The sequence below is a fragment of the Electrona antarctica genome (genome assembly GCF_951216825.1).
Source record: "Electrona antarctica genome assembly, chromosome: 3".
Classification (NCBI taxonomy): Eukaryota; Metazoa; Chordata; class Actinopteri; order Myctophiformes; family Myctophidae; genus Electrona; species Electrona antarctica.
Genome location: NC_136808.1, coordinates 30,501,542 through 30,522,580, shown reverse-complemented (window position 1 = coordinate 30,522,580; position 21,039 = coordinate 30,501,542). Strand labels below are relative to the sequence as shown.

General features: G+C 42.2%; 1 protein-coding gene across 1 annotated transcript in view; it reads left to right on the top strand.

The window, feature by feature from the left end:
* LOC306920992 (uncharacterized protein) overlaps positions 1 to 20,252 on the top strand; it is an 86,720-nt gene extending 66,468 nt beyond the window's left edge. The window contains exons 13-22 of the mRNA XM_079498023.1: positions 2,468 to 2,596; positions 3,324 to 3,452; positions 4,053 to 4,181; positions 5,281 to 5,409; positions 6,465 to 6,719; positions 7,101 to 7,243; positions 13,010 to 13,079; positions 13,196 to 13,249; positions 15,545 to 15,775; positions 19,463 to 20,252. Coding sequence (XP_079354149.1) covers positions 2,468 to 2,596; positions 3,324 to 3,452; positions 4,053 to 4,181; positions 5,281 to 5,409; positions 6,465 to 6,719; positions 7,101 to 7,243; positions 13,010 to 13,079; positions 13,196 to 13,249; positions 15,545 to 15,775; positions 19,463 to 19,629 — 1,436 coding nt within the window. The 3' untranslated portion in view covers positions 19,630 to 20,252. The remainder of the gene's footprint in view (positions 1 to 2,467; positions 2,597 to 3,323; positions 3,453 to 4,052; positions 4,182 to 5,280; positions 5,410 to 6,464; positions 6,720 to 7,100; positions 7,244 to 13,009; positions 13,080 to 13,195; positions 13,250 to 15,544; positions 15,776 to 19,462) is intronic.
* Positions 20,253 to 21,039: the final 787 nt, after the last annotated feature.

Below are 21,039 nucleotides of genomic sequence, written 5' to 3'. Positions count from 1 at the left end.
GAGAGAGAGAGAGAGAGAGAGAGAGAATTCAAATAATGTATTATATCGCTGCAGTTCGTCAGAAACCTTGTATCTCCATATTTCAACTTGTTATGTTTTTATTAGTTGCACACAAATGATGCGTAGCTTGCGAGTTACTTCAGGCAGAATACACAGTGTTTTGCAAGACCCATACGTCATTCGATGACGTGTCAATCAACTGACCAATTGGGCGGGTTATTTAAGCTCACCTAAGTCTGTGTTCATTCTGCGTTCCTTCTGTGTATGTGTCCCTGGTTTGTTATGCGCTGTTTGCTCCCACCGCCACCTCAGTATCACCAGTGGGCTCTGCTAATAGTTCTGTTCCCCATGGGGGGTTGTTACTGTATATCTATCTCACTACTCTTAATATGGTTAATGATGGTTAATTGTGCTGAGCAGGGAGAAAACATTTTCCAGAGCCTGAACGCCAAGATAAAATATTATGTCTACACTATTCACATTCTATAATATATTGGTTCATTCTATTTGTGACTATATCTGACTGCATGCGATGCATTGTGAGCTTGTGCCGATACTTTCGTACTTTTACTCAGGTACATTTTGAATACAGGACTTCTACCTGTAACAGTGGATTTCTACATTGCAATATTGTTACTTTTACTTAAGTATAACATGTGAGTACGTCTTCCATCGCTGCCAATGAAAAGTATTATCAAGACCTTGTGACAGTTTTGGACATACAAGTTTTCCACCCGACAGCGAATATAGAAACTAATTTAAAATAACTTCATCTTAAAGTTTGGGTATTATGTGAAATGTGGTATTCAAGTGAAACATCACCCCCTCATATTCATGACTTCCGTTTGATGCAGGACCATCAAAGATTGGTTGCTACTCACACACAGTGAATTACTCTGTATGCATCAACAGTTCAATACGCAGCAGTTACATAAACTCATAAGTCATCTCATTAAACCTCATGAACTTCAGCTAACACTGAAAACTTGAAATATGTCTCGCAAGCTGTCTCATATTTCTAATCTAACGTCCCAGGTCTCCACCAGACAAGTGCCAAGAGCCTGTGACAGATGCCTGACTGTTGGGAGAGACTGAACATATATTAACTCGTAGACATTTTTGGGGGAAGTTTCATGCCCATACATTTAACCACCCTAAACCCTATACACCCTATACAGTGGTTGGAAAAGTAATTATGTTTGTTATCTACAGTAAGTAAAAATATCAATACCGCAATGTAGAAAAACAAGAAAATGTCCGGAATGCAAAATACAAATGTATTGGTATCAAAATGTACTTATTGTACCAAAAGTAGAAAGTATAAAATTATAAAAATCTTCATAAAATAGCAGATCTACAAGCTCCCTGTGAGCTTGTAGATTGGCTATTTTCAAATGGCGGAAGTAACTAGTAAGTAGTAACAAAGGTTTTCAAATCATTCTAGTTGTGTAAAAAGTACTATTTTTGCCTAGGCAATTAAACGTACAATAAAGTAAAATAACCTGAAATTTTTACTTAATACAGTACTTGATGTTCTTAAGCCCCTCCTTTTCTCCCTCTACACCAAATATTCGCCCCCAGAATTGGGTGCCAGGCTTTTATTTTAACATACTAGATGAGTGAAAAAGCAAAGAACAAGGGTACTGTAAATATAACATGTTACAACTCAACTAAACATTGTCAGGTAGGTTCAGCATATACTTGAAGTTATCAATGGAGTTAATCAACTTGAGCCACAGCGTGCCTATTCTGGCGGGAACATTCGGCCAACGTATCCGATCTACTGCAGCTCAAGTCTGTTTTACTGAGACCACTTAGTGAAGTGGTCTTAAAATGGTTTAAGTGCTTAAGGCCTGCCAAAGCATTCTCACTCCCAAGACGGCAAATGAGGGTTGGATGGATTTGACCAAACGTCAAGCGAGACGCTTGACGTTTGGTCAAATCCATCCAACCCTCATTTGCCGTCTACAGAACCTGCGACAGCACATGCTGACTGTTGGCTCATCAGTCCCTATCGGGACATAACTCGAAGCGGTGAAGTGGACTTCGCAACATTCGGCACGGCGACTCGCTCACCTGCTTGGGCGGTGCCTCTCGTGGCTACGTCTTAGGTTTGAGAACGGCTGGGACGGTGCCAAGTGACGTGAAGGGGACCCCCGTCATGCCAAATGTTTTCCGCTTAGTCACGTTTGTCCCAAGAAGTCACTATAGTACTATTTGGGAGTGAGATTATGTTGCTGTCACCCACCATTATAAACTACCAAGTTCCAACACAGCTGATCACCATCCCGCACACTACAAACTATCCATGCAGAGAGTCAGTGTTTTGCCTGATCTATGCTGAGTGGTACGATGGTGTCCTCACAACGCGGGATGTGAAAAAGAGAGAGAGAATAGAAAGTTGCATTCATTCTGACCATGTCTCTCTCTCTCTCTCTCTCTCTCTCTCTCTCTCTCTCTCTGTCAGTGTGTTCCAGTGGTGTGTATGGTAAAGGGTGTAATCAGACGTGTGTGTGCACTAACAACGGTGTGTGCAACCCCATCGATGGCTCCTGTCAGTGTCACCCTGGATGGATAGGAGACGACTGTTCCACAGGTGACACACACATGCACGCACGCACGCACATTTTTTGATTGATTGTTTGGTGGATTGATTGATTGATTGATTGATTGATTATTTGATTGGTTGCTTTATTAGTCAGAAATATAAACAGCATGTGGTACAGTAAGCCATAAGCTAAAAGGATAACACAAAAAGGTCCTGTGGACTTGTTTCCGTTGTGGTCCCATGTATTCAATAAATGAGATACCAGATCACTCCTTCTAGAATAGTGGCTGTGGGTGTCACTCACTTTGTAGAAGTAGTTAAATACCAATCCCATTGATATTTGCTTAACTCTTCTACCCTGAGCCACTAAAATACTTTTAGAGTTCTACCTTGAGCGAATAACGACTTTTATAGTTAGACCTACATGTACTATGAAACTATGAAAATATTCAGGTTTAGTGGTTGCAGATAGTTGCATGCGGATGTCTCACATCGAAAATATCTGATCTACAAGCTCACAACGTGCCGCGCTGTGATGTATTGTGTGAGCTTGTAGGTCAGCAATTTGTTTCGTGTTTTGGGTTAACATTTAAATTACATTACATTAACAGTCCCAAAATGGCGATGTCATCACAATTATTGTAATACAGAGTGTGTGTGTGTGTGTGTGTGTGTGTGTGTGTGTGTGTGTGTGTGTGTGTGTGTGTGTGTGCGTGTGTGTGTGTGTGTGTGTGTGCTTGTGCATGTGTGTGCATGTGCGTGTGTGTGTCTACAGTGTGTGTGCAGGGTTCCTGGGGCCCAGACTGCATCCATGTGTGTAACTGTCACAACGGAGCACAGTGTAACCCTGTGGACGGAGAGTGTAACTGCAGTCCTGGATGGACCGGACTCTACTGCACTCAACGTAGGTCACGCGCACACACACACACACACACACACACACACACACACACACACACACACACACACACACACACACACACACACACACACACACACACACACACACACACACACACACACACACACACACACACACACACACACACACACAGGCCTACACCTCCCCCAGGTGGCCAGTAGTGAAACTGCATCCTGTGGACTAATGTAACTAAGCACAGCAGTCATGGTTTATTTATGGCCCGAAACCTTTCCCCACCATTTAGAGTCTGTCTGCAAAGCAAGATGGGACCCTGTTCAATCAATCATTTGAAGTAACCCCATTGGTTCACACACACATAAATCACTTCCCGAAACTGTGAAACTCCACTCCATCACTTATTGCACTCGAATTGTTTTGACCCGATGCTGATTTAGTGTACTCTTTTTAAATCAATTAGTTTCAAGCGATGTCAAGAGATGCCTGTGTGTGTGTGTGTGTGTGTGTGTGTGTGTGTGTGTGTGTGTGTGTGTGTGTGTGTGTGTGTGTTTTACTGATATTCAATCATAGAATACTACATAGTGCATATTGCTGACATGTTTGTCTGTCTGCCTGTCTCTCCAGGTTGTCCTACAGGGTTTTATGGGCGTGACTGTGCTGAGGTATGTCACTGTCAGAACGGGGCTGACTGTGACCACAGGACTGGACTCTGTTCCTGTCGGACCGGATTCATAGGAACCAGCTGTGAACTGAGTAAGCGCTAGCCTGACACTCAGTCTGAATTTTAATTTCGTTTCACTTCATTATTCAGACTGAAAGCCCTCCCTACGGCAGCAGTTTATGGGGCGCATGGCTGAAACATACCTCAGTGGCTCTATCCATGGTGCTGAAACTACTCCTGAACTACTCCTGACCTCAGTGGCTATATGTGACCAGGTCTAGCAAAATGGTCCTCATCTCGCCTATAATGAAAAGGCAGAAAATCTAAAATAAACTCGATTTTTATTTTTTTGTGATTTTCGTTTTTTTTTCTTCATATTAACACAGTTTGAATGTTGAAGAAGGTTTTCATTCCAACAGATTATTGATTTGGGCAAATTAAATGTATACATTTATAAGTCAAAGTAGGCTAGCCAGCTATAGGTGTTGAAATGTTGTGAACATTCAAAGGGGATTTTCTCAGCTTTGGGTAAAACGGCACAATCATTTTAAAATGGTCATATCTCCTTCAAATATTTTCCAATTTCATTGAATGATACATCATATGAAAGTTTTTAATAATCTGTAAAAAACTGAAAAATTACTCTGGTCCCGGTCACATATTTGAGGAGGGTACAGGCTTTAGTTTAAACATACTATTGGTCTGACTGCCATTAGACAGACAACCTACCTCAAACCCTAACGGTACTAACCCTACCTAACCGCACGGGATGCGTATGTTCGACCGTTGTTTCCGCATGTCGGTCCGTTGGTGTGTCTAATTTACGTGTGCATCCCTTTGAGGAATGTTCCAGTAGGCCCACATATTTCACGTCAATACCCAAAATACATTTGTTGTATTGCCTGTGGGACAGTAACTTATAAAACATGTTTTTAAATTAACTATTTAATAGTGAAAATAGCAGATTTGTTTGATTTTCATGTTTTCCTTTTTTCCGTTTTTCTTTTCTGATTTTCTTTTTAATATATATTTTTCAAAAATAAATAAATAATTTATTTCACAATATTCACAAGTAAAATGGTATATTTACTCCTGACCCATACAAATGGACCCGCAACCCCAAAATGGGTGGGGTCCCACAGTTTGTGAACCAGTGCTCTAAACCCTCCATTCTCTTGTCTCCCCGCCCAGAGTGTCCCTCGGGGACGTTTGGCTATGGCTGCCAGCATCTGTGTGAGTGCCTCAACAACGCCACCTGTGATCACGTGACGGGAACCTGCTACTGCAGCGTGGGGTTCAAAGGCATCCGCTGCGACCAGGGTGAGACCAGGCTTTTGTGTGCTGCTTGATTCAATATTTACATATTTGATATTTATTTCATCACACAATATATGAAGGAGACACTCCTTTTTCTATTACTTTTTACATTTTGTATGTATGTACCGGTATGTATGTATGTATGTATGTATGTATGTATGTATGTATGTATGTATGTATGTATGTATGTATGTATGTATGTATTATGTATTATGTATGTACAGTATGTATGATGTATGTATTTATTTTTCATTTTCTACTGTTAGACATACATTCCAATTGAAAAACGTGTCATGTCATGTTTTTCACACTGGGTGAAAAAATGGGTTACAAAAATCGTCGGATAAAACATTTAGAGGAAGAACCATGTTTTCAATTAGTCTTTTTTCAATTCGTTTTTTTTTTTTTTTTTTTATCAAAATGTAAACAGCACATGGTACAGTAAGACATTAAGGCTAAGAGGATAACAATGGAGTTAGAATGTAGTTTAATGTTCAATATATAACAATATAAGACCCCCCTCCCCCCTCCTATATTTTATACTTAAGTTGATAAAATGAATCAACTGAATGGCAAAACAAACTACAGCATCAGTCTAGGTCTAGGGTTTCACTCCCCTATATTTAACACACCGACTGCCATGGACGGAGATCTCCATCTTTTGATGTTTTATATTGATTCAGATGGAGATCACGCTATACTACTGTCTATCAGTGTCTCCGTGTCAAGGAGATAAACCGGAAGTCGTTGGCCCGTCAGTAAATAGGTTCCCCCTCGTTGATTTACGATAGCCGAAATCTTAATCTCTTATCTCGGATTCTAATCCCAGATTCCAATTCTAATCAAAACAAGCTTTATTTAGGATCGATTCCGGTCACGTCGCTGGTCGCGGTGATCCTCCCGCAATAGGATTGCTTAACTGTGAGCAAACTTTCCGGTTAAGGCCCGGAGTAATTTTTGCCCCATAAGTCACATCACTTTAAAATACCCATGGCACATGAATGGACAGAGACTGAAGCAATCGTGGCAGTCAATGTTAACGACAGATCTCCCCTCAGCTGCACTGGTGATGGAGGAGCTCAACCCGTACACCAAGATCAGCCCGGCGCTGGCATCGGGGCGCCAGTCTGCGGGCGCCGTGCTGGGCATCGTCTTCCTGCTGCTGCTCATCATGGCGCTGCTGGGCCTGGTGGTGTGGTTCCGCTACAGACGCACGGAGAAGAGACACCATGTGCCCACTGTCAGCTACACCCCCACCCTGCACATCAACACCACCGACTACTCCCTCTCTGGTGAGACCACCATGTTTGGTTGTGATATGCAGTGACCGCTTTCTCCTCCAGGTGGCAGTGTAGTTTGCTTGCATTGTGTAGCGGTAGTAGTGGCTCAGAGGCTCTGCCTGATGACCTAAACAAGCATAATATCTCCACGACCAAGGAGGAATTCCCCTTTGGGCTAGAGGTTAAGATGGTTGGCCTTAGTGTCCCTTTCTTGGGCATGAGACCAGGCTTCAAATCCTGGGTGTTACAGTTGCAATGTGCCATTTCTCCAATGGGGCGATTGAGGTTGTTTTTGACGACTCTAGTTTGGTTTGCAATCTGCATATGTGTCCCTTGGATGTGTGTCTGTCTGTGTGCGTGTGTGCATGTGTGTGTGTATGTGTGTAGCAGTGATGTCTCCTGTGGTAATAGCAGGGTTGGCGTGTGCAGACTCGTCTCCCACTAACATCTCAGCAGGGGGGCATGGCTTCTCTAACCCCGCCTACCACACCCTGGGGCCGCCGTGCTCCTACGCAGCATCATACGCCACGCCCCACAAGAGGACCACCCTTGCCAAGGTAGGTTTCACCATTAAACGCAACAAGCTGGCTTGGGAAGTCACTTGGAATTGATCGTTTTCAAACACATGAAGCATAGCATATTCTGACAATGTCATAATAGATAGATAGCCTTGCATAATAAAGCAGCCTTGCTCAAAAGAAAATACCTTTCCTAAAAAAGGAAAAGTTAACACAAATATATGAAATTTTACAAAAAAAGTTTAAAGTATTACACTTAAAAATAAAATAAACATAAAAAATAGAACAGTCTAAGCACGAGGGAGCCGAGATTTTTCCATAACTTTTTTCATTCACTTCTTATAATTTTTTTTACGTTTATGGTGTTTGAAAGTAAAATATACCTTTAATTACTCATATAATGGACAGTAAAACATTAAAAATAGATTTAAATTTCTTCCAGTCACATAATAAACAACATAATAGGCTAACATTAAAGGGATATTTCACTGTCCAAAAAACCTTTGGTCATTTTATCATCTACTCAGGCTTATGTGAACACCCCAGACAGTTTTTAAGTTGCTCGATTCAGTATTTGATATTCATTTTAGCTGCCCTGCCCCCTTCCTATACAAACCCATTGTAACTTCAAACTCCATTTAACCATGATAGATTCATAAAAACACCCGTCTTTTTTTCTGGTGACTGATATTGTGAGGGGTCGTGGTTTTTCATTTTATTATTTTTATTATTTTGTCTCCTCTGTCCTCCAGGAGTCCTCATTATTTTCCAAAAACAATTATTAAAAATAAACTAGACCGGTGTCCGGCTGCAGAGCACCGAGTCTGTAACGATGGAAGTTGGAAATCCATGCCCCACCCAGCTATGCAATATCCGTTGTACCCGTGTCAGAGTACCCGCTCCACCCATAGAGTAATAAAAGGATAGAGACCGAACCGGAGCATTAGCTCCGCCCCCTCGCTATTCAGTTCGATGGACGTTGCTCAGTGGCGTTTTGAAGCACCCAGGAAGACTGCCGGAAGTACAATTATAACTCAATGGCTCGAGTGAGCGGAAGTTAAGCCCGGACCTCAAATTTGAGGTCCTGAAATGACGCACATGACGTCATGAACGTCCGTCCACCTCCATGAACGTGCTGCAGTTCCACTTTTTGCCAGTAGGTAGTTGCAGCTTCAACGTTGGATAGCCTTATAGGCCGTGCTGCGAGGTCCCTTTTTGTTCGGTTTCGTTCCCGCGTCTTTGGCACTACGATTTCAATGCATATTTCCATAGACAATACCCTTCTGGACTCTGGGTTAAAAGTTCTCCGCATAATATCCTGCAGTATTTTGTCACAAGCCAGAAATGTATATACAAGTGTATAACCAAAAAACGAAAATCTTGTGCTGCTGTTTTTGCTTGTAAAATGTGTTATATTGATTTTGGCAACACCAAATCTTTCTCAAATGTCATAAATACATATACCTAACATCTGAAACAAGTATTGGTGCCTTAGTTTACTCATATGTGAATCTAGATCATGAAATGTAGCAAATTTGTTAAAGAAAACGCTTCAACTTAAGTGATTGGCACCTAGCACAATGAAACATACACATAGAAAATGTAGCCAAAAGCTTATGTTTCATACATAAAGAATGTCACAACCTACTGGGTAATGAAAGGTAGAAAAGAAAAGCAGCCCACCTTGGCCCAAAATGGCTGAAAATCTATCAAAATGTTACCACGCCCCCTAAATTGGAATAATGAAAAAAATGGACAAGACTAAAAATAAATGCACTAAAGGTCAGAATTATTACAACATATGGTATGAAACATTTATACAAGTACCACAAAGTGTCACAGCATCTGACATTTGCACATCACCCCCCCCCCCCCCCCCCCGCATCAGGGGCAGTTAGTCAGTCTATTTGCCAGCCCATAGAGTCCCATTGTGAACCCAGACATGTTGAGTACACCAAAGTTTTATAGTACAAATGTTGAGTATGTATGGGTCCCCAGCATGTAGAAACCGCCGGATGCTAACTTGCATATGTTGAACAATTTTCATAATTAGTATAATTAGCTTTAATGACCATAATCCCCTACTGTATATGGACAAGATTTCAGCAATAGTCACGGGCCTTATGGATTTTTCTGCGCCAATCAATATTAAAAGGACTAAATTTGGCCCAGATGTAGTCCTGCTCTAATGATTTAGCTAGGGAACCCGAGCCAGTTACCTTCGGGGTCGCCATGGCGGCCAAATCCAATATGGCCGCCACATAAAACGCCTTCCTCACCAGCCATTTGCAGCATCCTGTTGCACACACTAAAAGATCTGAGCCTTCTTGAGAAGAACAGAAGACCAGAGTAGTCAGACCAGTCCAACGACCTGTTCAGGTGCACTCCTAGAAACTTGTAGTTGTCTACATTCTCCACTACCTTAATATGTTGCTGGGAACCGGAGGTACAACTCTTGGTCGTGCCATAGTCCACCACCATCTTCTTGGTCTTGCTAGCATTGAGCCAGAGGCTATTTGCCTTGCTCCAGTGCACAAACTCCGTAACCATGCGTGCTCAACAGTGTTGTTACCTGAGATGCAGGTGACAACTGACATGTCTTGTAGTTGAAGTGGAAGTCAGATGTTTATAGGGTGAACAGGTGACAGCACTGTGCCCTGGGGAGCGCCCGTGATGTTCACCAGCACCTCCGAACAGACAACCCTGCAGTCTCACATACTGCGGTCTGCCCAAGAGATAGTCTGAGATCCATGCCACCAAACCATGGTCCACCCCCATCAACGCAAGCTTCTGTAAGCAGTTGTGACTGGATAGTTCTGAAGACTCTGGAGAAGTCAAAAAGCATGATTCTAACTCCGTTGCCCATGGTGCCAAGGTGTGTGAATGCCCTGTTTAGCATGTAGATGATGACATCATCAAACCCAATGTCCACCTGGTATGTAAAAACTGAAGACGTAGTCACTCACCATCGGTCACAATGCAGCAAGATTTCCACAGTTCCTCCCTGTCATCAGGGAGGGGCATATCGTTTGGATCAGCAGTTCTGGACAACCTGATCTCCATATATGCCTACTATATTATACTATATACTATATTATTATTTACCGCCAGTCAGTCAGTGTATCACTCAAAATCCCCATACATGGCCCAGGTCTTGTGAGTGACATCACGTGACATCATCAGGGATGGAGATCCCTGATGTCATCAATATTGGCCAGCAACACTACAACTGACCCCAACCATTAGATCTCCATATGGATATACTGTATGTCAGAACCTGTTCTGACATTCCATATGTTGATCCTTCCCCATCCATCCTTCCTCTTCGATGTCTCCCTTTTGACTGATACCTGTCCGTGTAAACTCTAGATGGGCCTGCCCCAAAGTTATTAATGCAGCCTGTTAGGGTGAGGTCGCTTCTCGCCCTCAGACTTACTGGTATACTATGCTATAGCCTATGCTATAGCCTATGCTATAGCCTATGCTATACTATATACACTATACTATACTATACTATACTATACTATACTATACTATACTATACTATACTATACTATACTATACTATACTATACTGATATGCCAATATCTATGTATGGGTGTACATACTGTAGGTAGTTTGAATCAGCGGTTCTGGACAACCGGATCTCCATATATGACTACACTACACTACACTACACTACACTACACACTACACTACACAATACTGATACGCCCATACCCATGCATGGGCATACATACTGTAAGTAGTTCTGGACAACCACCTATCCAATCAACTCGACACCGGACATATAAATGTCCCTGTGCTGGGGTCAGCAGCAACGTGCATGCCGAGTGTGAAGTTAGTTGGTCATACTCCTACTCAAACTCTATCGATAGGAATGTACTGAACTCCATTACTTTCATTTTGTATTGTTTTAAATAAATTAAATGTGTAACATACAAAGGTTGCTTTTTTTAGGCTGTTCCTAAAGGTGTTCTGGGTGAAAATGTGTGGGTATAGTGCCCATATATATAAAAACATATATATTAGAGTTTTCTGGATAGATGTACTTATAAATCGGAGCATTTCAATGTGTTCTAATGCTTTTTAAGTCTGTCAAAAATGTCAAAAGTTTTGACTTAGTGCCATCTTGTAAATATGCAAATCAAGGTTCTAGACACACTCAATCATAATTATAAGCATTCCAATGTGTTTGTAATGGTCAAAAAACATGACATAGACACAATGTTTCCATTTGTAGCTCATCTGGTTCAAATATTACAGCCAAAACCATTTTAGGTATAGCAGCCATGGATTTGGCCGCTATGGCGACCCCAAAGGTTGCCAGCTTGGGCGCCCTAGCTAAATACTATAATAGCTAAATTAATAAATTAATAAATGTTTCATACCATATGTTGTAATAATTCTGACCTTTAGTGCATTTATTTTTAGTCTTTTTTTGCATTATTCCAATTTAGGGGGCGTGGTAACATTTTGATAGATTTTCAGCCATTTTGGGCCAAGGTGGGCTGCTTTTCTTTTCTACCTTTCATTACACAGTAGATTGTGAAATTCTTTATGTATGAAACATAAGCTTTTGGCTAAATTAACTATTGTGTATGTTTCATTGAGCTAGGTGCCATCACTTAAGTTGAAGAGTTTTCTTTAACAAATTTGCTACATTTCATGATCTAAATTCACATATGATTAAACTAAGGCACCGATACTTGTTTCAGATGTTAGGTATATGTAATTATGACATTTGAGAAATAGTTTGTGTTGCCACAATCAATATAACACATTTTACAAGCAAAAACAGCAGCACAAGATTTTCGTTTTTTGGTTATACACTATATACATTTCTGGCTTGTGACAAAATACTGCAGGATATTATGCGGAGAACTTTTAACCCAAAGTCCAGAAGGGTATTATCTATGGAAATATGCATTGAAATCGTAGTGCCAAAGATGCGGGAACGAAAATCATTTTCTAGGCACTTTTTCTTGGGTCGCAGCACGGCCTATTACTGGGGGCTTGGTTCCACCCATCTGTCTGTGTCCCTTTTATGCCCATATATGGAGATTTCTGTATCTGTCTCTCTGTCCCTTTATTCCTATATATGGAGTTCTGTGTCAGGCAGGCCTAAATATGGAGTGTTGTGATGTCAGAACAGGCCAGCTCGCCCGGGCGGTTAGCTCAACCGCCTGGGCACTTAGGCTGCTGAGCAAGCCTGACGGCGTTCCGCAGGTTCGACTCCGGATCCTGACGGCCTTTGCCGCGTGTCTCCCCCCCCCCATCTCTTTCCCCATTTCCTGTCAGTCTACTATCAATCTATCAAATAAAGGCAGAAAAAGCCAAAAATATATATATCTTAAAAAAATAAAAATAAAGGCCAGCTCCATATATGGACACTGGGCAGGGGCCCTGTCCAGAGCCCGGGCAGACGCTTTTTGTAGCGGTTCTGGACAACCGTGGATCCGACCGACACTTCCAGGGCATTGCACCCCCTGCGGGGGTGTGGAACGCGTGTGTCGAATTTGAAGTCGTGGGACGAACGGTTCTCGAGTTACGCGGATTACAGACGTACACACAGAGACGTGGTGTATTTATAGATACATACAGTAGATGAAAACAGTAAATGGAAAACCATGCCCACCCCACGTATGATTGATGCTGTGAAAAGTGCCAGCGCATTGTATGAGATTGACAAATACAGAATAATACTTATATTTGGCAATCTTTTTGGCATTCTAAAATATCTATTACAGTTATGCTAGTTGCAAGATTAGACATTATTGTGTGCATTTGGCTCATTTGTTGCAGCTCAAGGCAAAGCGGAGGTACAGGAACAGTGCTCCAGACTGGGGAACGTACTGTAACCTCAACGAGTTGGGTGAGTGGTCCGTCCGTCACTAATATACTCTCTGCCGCCTTGCCTCATAAAATGTCTGCCGCATTCTGACATAATCACCCTGGGTTATGATGTCACCCTGTCCTTGTGTCCCGTAGGAGTGTGCCGCCTGGACAGACGATACAGCTACCACGTGGAGCAGCGCTACAGAGGTACTGCTCTGAATGTAGTCATCCTTTGTTGTAGTCCTACAGAGTTCTACTTTATTAAGGTGTTGTAGTCCTACAGAGTTCTACTTCATTAAGGTGTTGTAGTCCTACAGAGTTCTACTTTATGAAGGTGTTGTAGTCCTACAGAGTTCTACTTTGTTAAGGTGTTGTAGTCCTACAGAGTTCTACTTTGTTAAGGTGTTGTAGTCCTACAGAGTTCTACTTTGTTAAGGTGTTGTAGTCCTACAGAGTTCTACTTTGTTAAGGTGTTGTAGTCCTACATAGTTTGTTAAAGTGTTGTAGACTATAGCTTTACTTTGTTAACCTGTGACCTGTAATGAATCAGCTGAATTACAGGCGAGCTGCGAGCACAGAGAACAAGTTGACACCAGGCAGTATCACACGACAAGTTCTGAAGTTGATTAAAAACACAGAGCATGTACAGTACTTACAGTACTTAATTCACATTACATGACCTGAAGATATGAGTCACAACAGACACAGATATAGAAAGTGACAGCATGTTTGGCCCGATAAAGCAGTGACTATACAGTAGGCTATATCACAACAAGGACAGTGCATCTGTATGCTTACACAGATGAGAGTAAATCATTACTTTACTAGTACATTGTAATTCAGATACAGGTCAAACCCAACAGGTAGTTAACTGTTCAGCCAGTCCTCCAACCCAGTACTAGATCTATACACACCATGCCACACTGTGTTGATCTGCAGGCTTTCAAGTGGACCTGCAACATAATGTTGCATGCATAAGCAACCACACATACAGCACAGCGTTACATAGAATAGATGATGGAAAAAAATATATCTTTCGATCATTTGTCTGGGAAATAACTTTGTGATCGTGAAAAATCATATCGTGAACCTAGTATCGTGATTCGAATCGTATCGTGAGTTGTGTGTATCATTACATGCCTAGTGAGTAGATGCTGACAGTGGACAGTCGGTCCAGCAGACATGCTGGTGAATGTGAATACCGTACATTCAGCCTCAAGATAAAATTGAATGTTGTAATATTTTTGACACTGTTGACATGCATGGAAGCCATATGTCCATGTGTTGACCTGTGTCTGTTTGTCTTTCTGCAGGACCAGAGCGTGTCTCTCCTCGGTGTGTGTTCCCTCTCCAGCGGCCTCACACTCCTCTCTCTCCTGGGGTCTTTGTCTCCTGCATTACCCCCCCTCCCTTAAACACATGAACCCTAGCATGAATCCATCTGCTGGGGCCAAACAGCAGCACTCCTCACCGTTGCCATCAGGCAGAAAACCTCTTATCTCCATATTCAAACCTTTTGCGTGTTTTTCTTTTTCGCAAATTGGTGCTATACTTGATCATACTGCAGCATCACACAAAAACATTGGTTTTGAGCTTGTAGATTTGCAACTTTAGCTGAATCCAGTTCAAGGTCGGGTAAATGACATGTGGAGATTTTAAGACAAGTGGTTAAGCTTAATTTATACTACTTGGGCCTCGTGAGAACTGAGTATAAGTACTACACCAACTCGCTCCCTAACAGTCCTGGAATTCTCTCCCTCATCACACGTTGTTGAATGCTGCTTTTGTCTATTTTCTCTGCTGTGTATTCACCTTATGTTTTATTTTCTCTGCTGTGTATCCACCCGTGTTTATTTTCTCTGCTGTGTATTTCCCGTTCAATGTCTCCTGATGCTCACATGCTTTTGGAATTGCTTTCCCTGTATCGATCTCAGCTACCTGTGTCTTTCCAGATGTGTCAACAATAAGTCTCATGCTCATAATTAAGAGACATGGAATTGTATGCCACTGTATGCAACCTCGTCCTGCTTTTTACTGTGTAATAATATGTGTAAACAAATGCTATTTGTACTCTACATTGAAGCAGTATACATATGCTGGTATTTAAAAGCTGTTAGTAAAAGCCATAATACCTAAGATAGAGGTCAAGGACCAGCATATTGATGTATTTAGCCACAGGCTCCATTTGAAATTATGTTGTGCCTGCCCCATAAGAGACTTAATTGATTTATATTTTTTACAAATACCTTACCTTGGCCTAACAATGGCCTAACCTAAATAATTAGTATAATGGGGGGTTAGGGGTTTTGTGGCGTAATATATACGATCTGGTCCTTGGAAATTAAGTTTGACAACCACTAACAAACCCTATACCCTGTACTGTGTGTGTGTGTGTGTGTGTGTGTGTGTGTGTGTGTGTGTGTGTGTGTGTGTGTGTGTGTGTGTGTGCGCGCGTGCGTGCGTGCGTGCGTGCGTGCGTGCGTGCGCCTTGCATCCATACAGACTACATGAAGAGCGCCCGCTCCAGCACCTGCTCCCTGAACAGTGAGAACCCGTACGCCACCATCAACGACCCGCCTCCTCCCGGCCCATCTTCCAATAAGAACGCAGAGAGCAGCTACGTGGAGATGAAGTCCCCGGCTCGCCACGACAACCTGGCCTACTGCCGCTCCAACGCCGCGGTGGTCACCACCACCGCCAGCACCGTTCCTGTCAAGAACGTCTATGACATGGGTGAGTTGATTTACCCAATTTACTCAAGTAACTGTACTAAACTCATTGACCGCCAACACCCCCATCTGGTGTCTGAAAAAGGTACTCCAGGACCGCCAACCAGTCTATTAACATGGTGAGACTCTTAGTTTGAAAGCCGTTTCACTCGGAAGCCGAGAGTCAGGAAGTGAATTATCGCTACAGTATGTAACGGGTGCTTTGATTGTTATTTACAGTAATTCACCCAAAACATACATTTTGTACCCGAGGATCATATCATTTAGAGAAATGAGACTCAAATCTAGCTTTTTTTTTTAGTCAAAAAGAAGAATCAGAGATATTACAATTCTAAAAACTGTGTTTTTGTTTTTTTTCTGTTTTTTTTTATCTCACCGCTACCAGAGTGTTATGAGCCAGGACACAGTTGTGAACCGTAATCAATTGATATTACAAAAGGCGAACTCTGTGCCGAGGGCGTTTGGGCCGGGAGGTGTCATAAAGTAAAGGACGATAAATCCTATATATATATATAATAATAAAGCTTATTGAAAAAATCCTCCAACTGGGACTACAGATGTAAATTAGCTTATGGCTAACTCTGGCACATTTACATGGAAGTGAAAACTGAAATGTTGATTAATGAGCATTGTCCCTGTCAAATAAATAAATAAAAAATCGACTTATATAAACAAGAGATAGCAGGGGCTGTAAGGTGGTGTGAGGATCAAAACCTTATTTTAAATGTTAAAAAAACAAAGGAGATCATCTTCGATCCAAGGTCTGTGGGGGATCATAGCCCAATCCTCATCCACGAGGAGAGAGTGGAACAGGTGACCTCATATAAGTACTTTCTTTGATTCTCAGTTAAACTGGGCCAACCAAGTTGACTCCGTCTGTTCCCGAATCAACCAGCGCATGCACTTTCTGAGAAGGCTCAGGCTGCGTACACACCTAAAGAACAAATGTTTTGTCCGTGTGCGATGCCTGATTGCTATTTGATTGCTGCTCCAATTCATTTTCAATGGGAGTCACGTCGTTTGATCGGACAAACCTGTCCGATGTGGGGGCGGAGGGCACAACAAATACATCGGACACCTTGTAGTCAAAACAGCCAACGAACAGGGTGGGACTTCAGATCGGACAGAAGGGTGGTTTTTAACCGCCAACTAATAGGAGAGAACTTCCGTTCTTGACAGCACTGGGTGGGGTTTAGGCTGTAGTCTTCTGAGTTACGTGACACAGACTATTATATCGCTTGTTTGTATGTCTTCTTTTGGCTACGTCCGTGCGTAACTTGGAGAGTCCAAGTTGCGCACGGCTGTCTCCAGTGAGTGAGTCCAGAAATACAGGACGATAGCCAAAATAGCCGTCGGGCCTCGGCAGTTGTGAGGCTGCATTAATAATTAGTTCTAAAAGCATGTATTTTTTACGGGGATCACTATTGATTTTAATAGTAGGCCTAGACGCATATATGTCTATGAGTAGCCTAGAGTAGAAATGTAATGGCAGCGTACGAGGTTCACATGCGCAAATATAACAGATGTACAAGTTATCGACACGAATGGTACTTACGGTATGGTACACGATGTAAGCTTGTAGATCTGTTTATTTTAAGCATGCGCCGCCGCCACCACGAAAAGTTATGACGCGCGCACATGTGGGGGGAGAGACCCGATATATTTTATAGCTCTATGGGAGAGACGCAGACAGAGAAATATTTAAAATCATCCTGTCTCGCTCTAGCGCACGGCCGCACGCATAAAGAGCCAATGGAGCAAATGTTAAATAAGCTACACAGGTGGTCCTAAATGATTAATTAATTACATCACTATAGCAAAAGACGTGATATAGGTCAACTGCAGCGGAGGTGCACACATGGAAGAAAAGTCCTTTTTATCGGGATTCGGGGATACTTTGTTGTAGGCTATACGTCTCCGGTGAATTGTATGCAGCCGCAGCAAGCACATTATTGTTCAAACACCTGTTCCTCTGTTCATCTGTTGTCTTATTTGGCTAATAAAATTATTAAGAATTAATGCAATTTCAAGTTGTTGCTGCAATCATGATTCATGTTGCTGTTCTCTTCTCTCTGTGTGACTGAAGGTTGCGCCCAAAAAATGTAGACAGTGATTTCCCGCACCCCCTCATGTTATTTTTCCCTCGTAAAATGACCTCTTTTCTTTCTTTTCACTATTTGGTTCGCTTAACGTGTCCACGTGTCATTTGTTTACATATTTGGTACGCTTTACAGTCCAGTGTGAACACCAAACGGACCAAAATCAAAATGCAAATATGTGGTCCTTGGTCCTTGATCCGGACCTTCTAAGTGAACTTTGAGTGTGAAAAACGGCCTCGACAAACTATCGCTAGCTGCTGCTGCAGTCAAGAAAACTACACTGAACATATGTGCATCTATTTCCGCGTGTCGTAGCACCGCCCAAATCGCGCAAAGCATTGTGGGACATGGAGGCATCAAATCATAAAAATGTAATCAGTGGTCGGTCGGACAGATCTGTGTGTCCGAAAGGTGTGTACGAAGCCTCAGGGTCCGCATCCAGATTGGAATCTGATTTGTTTAAATGAGTCATGTGACCATTTAAACCAATCAGATTTCAATCTTGATGTGGCACAGATCTGATTCAGGCTAGATTTGTCTGCCAGTGTAAATGGGGCCATAGAATCCATCATCCGTTATGGCATCACCACATGGTTTGGTAACCTGTCAAACTCAAATCACAACTTCAAAACCTAGTCATATCAAGAGAGCTGGGAAAATCATAGGTATGCAGCCCCCATGTTCTCTTCAAGAGATATTTGAGAGTACAGTGAGGAAGCAGGGCCTCAAAATCACCCGAGACCCGAACCACATTCTCCATAAGGAATATGAGTTGATGCCGTCTGGCAGATGGTACAGATCACCATACTGTAAGCTCAACATATATAAATTCTCTTTTGTTCGACTGTCAATCAAAGCACTCAATAACAGATAACTAACTACTGGGGGGAACGGGGAAGACCTTATGATGGGAGAGTGCAATACTGTAATACTTGAACCTCTTGATATATTTGCAGTGTGGGTAGGATAATTATTATTTTGTGTACTGTGAACTGTGTATGTATATGTATGTATGTATGTATGTATGTATGTATGTATGTATGTATGTATGTATGTATGTATGTATGTATGTATGTATGTATGTAATGTATAACGCTGTCTCTTGGTGCCCAAGACAAATTTCTCCTCATAGACAATAAATGCAAATGTAATTGAATTGAAAAGGCGCAATTGGCGCCGAATGAGTTAAATACTTGCCATTAATATAGGCTAGTAGTTGCAAAGATATTCATTGATTGCCTGAGTTCCATGGTGGGAGTTCTGGTCTGGTTTTTGTGATTATTAAGTAGTTCCCGACATTTGGTGGGTGTCTGGGGGCCCACTCATTACAAAAAATGAATCCACAAAAGTTGTATTATTGACCTATTTCCAAAAATCTGAACTAACCCTTTAAAGGACGACTTCACCCAGCGCAACCAAACAACCAAACCTAAAATGACATGTCTTTTAGTTCTACTAGATCTCTTCTCCACTAGTCCCTCCTTAATATTTAGTCTAGTTTTTATTTGTTGATATATATTTAGTCATCATAGCTTAGTTTTCGTCATTGACGAAATCAACACTTGACACATAAAATCTCTGTGTCGTTGCAGAGCCCACCATCAGCGTGGTCCAGAGTTCCAACGGCATGGTGGTTCCCAGCTACCCCCAGAACCCCTACGACCTGCCCAGGAACAGCCACATCCCTGCCCACTACGACCTGCTGCCAATGAGGCACACCCCACCGCTGCCCGGGAGCCCCACCAGCTCCCTGCTCTAAAGCAGATGGATCTCAGACATGTTCATGTCAAGGACCCCCACATTGATGATGTATATTTGGCTGCGGACGCCCCCCCACCTGAAAGGAGTTTGTGCCAGGCAAGGGATAGAAGATTTGTGTTTAAAATGCTCAAAATAATTCCACATTAAACCGTAAAAACGTGGCACGATGCAACGCTTTTAGATTGGCTATTTTGTGTAGGTAAAGTGGTTAGACCAATTTGTATTATGATAATAACCAACTTAGCTGGGGACCCCCCACTGGAACCCCTTCAAGGACCCCTGGGGGTCCCCAGACCCCACTTTGAGAACCACTTCTCTAGACAAGACTAGGCCTAGACACATTGTGCGCTTGTAGATATGCTATTTAAAATAAAATAGCCTATGTACAGGGATAAACGTGGTTAACACTGTAAAAAATAAAATAAAATAAATGCTACGTTAACTAATTTCACTGGGGACCCCTCAAGGACCCCAGGGGGTCCCTGGACCCCACTTTGAGAACCACTTCTATAGACCCATAGGCCTAATCTAGACCACCTCCCTGCTGGCGTCCACAATGCATTGTGGGAGATGGTTGCTCCTTCTGGGTGATGAACTGCTGGGTGACGTTCAACTGGATCATTTTGTAACGCGGTTTATTTTATTTATTTATTTTGGTTTTCTTATTCAACTGTAGGATGCTGTTTGACTCTGAGGCCTATAGTTATATTACACGCAAACACAGTCACATAATATAACAAAAGTACTATTGTGTGTCATGCACACACGCTCATGTACAGATCATCTTGTCCTACACGGAATGATCGCAGTTGTGACTGCGTCAATGAGCCTCTGTCTGGACATAACAGGGATGAGTGGGACAACACAGCCATATAACCTCACGTTGGCACCGGACGGCCATACATACAGTTGTTTACTGTAACTGATGTACATGTACTGTATATATAGGACAAGACTATGAACTGTGGACATAACACAAAGTTCAATTCAGTTTTGGACAACAAAAAAGGTGCATACATTGTGCAATATGGGCAAGACATAATCACAAAGGGAAAAGGTCCAAGGCACAAGTTGTCAAGTCCATTTGATATAAAGAAGAGTCCAAGATGCTGGAAAAGGGGACAGGGAGAAGCATAATACCCCTGGCTCATTTAGCAAAGAATAGAAATAAAGAAATGATAGTTACAATCAGTTGACACTAGTGATTATTTCACACTTAAAAATACATCATGTTATTCATTTACACACATTTGTATGGCATACCCTCCCACATGTGACCCTAGCTCTCTCACACACACTCACAACTATCTCTCTCTCTAAATGGTAAATGGTAAATGGTGCATTTATATAGCGCCTTTATCCAAGGCGCTTTACATAGATTGTGCATAACATTCACCCATTCACACAC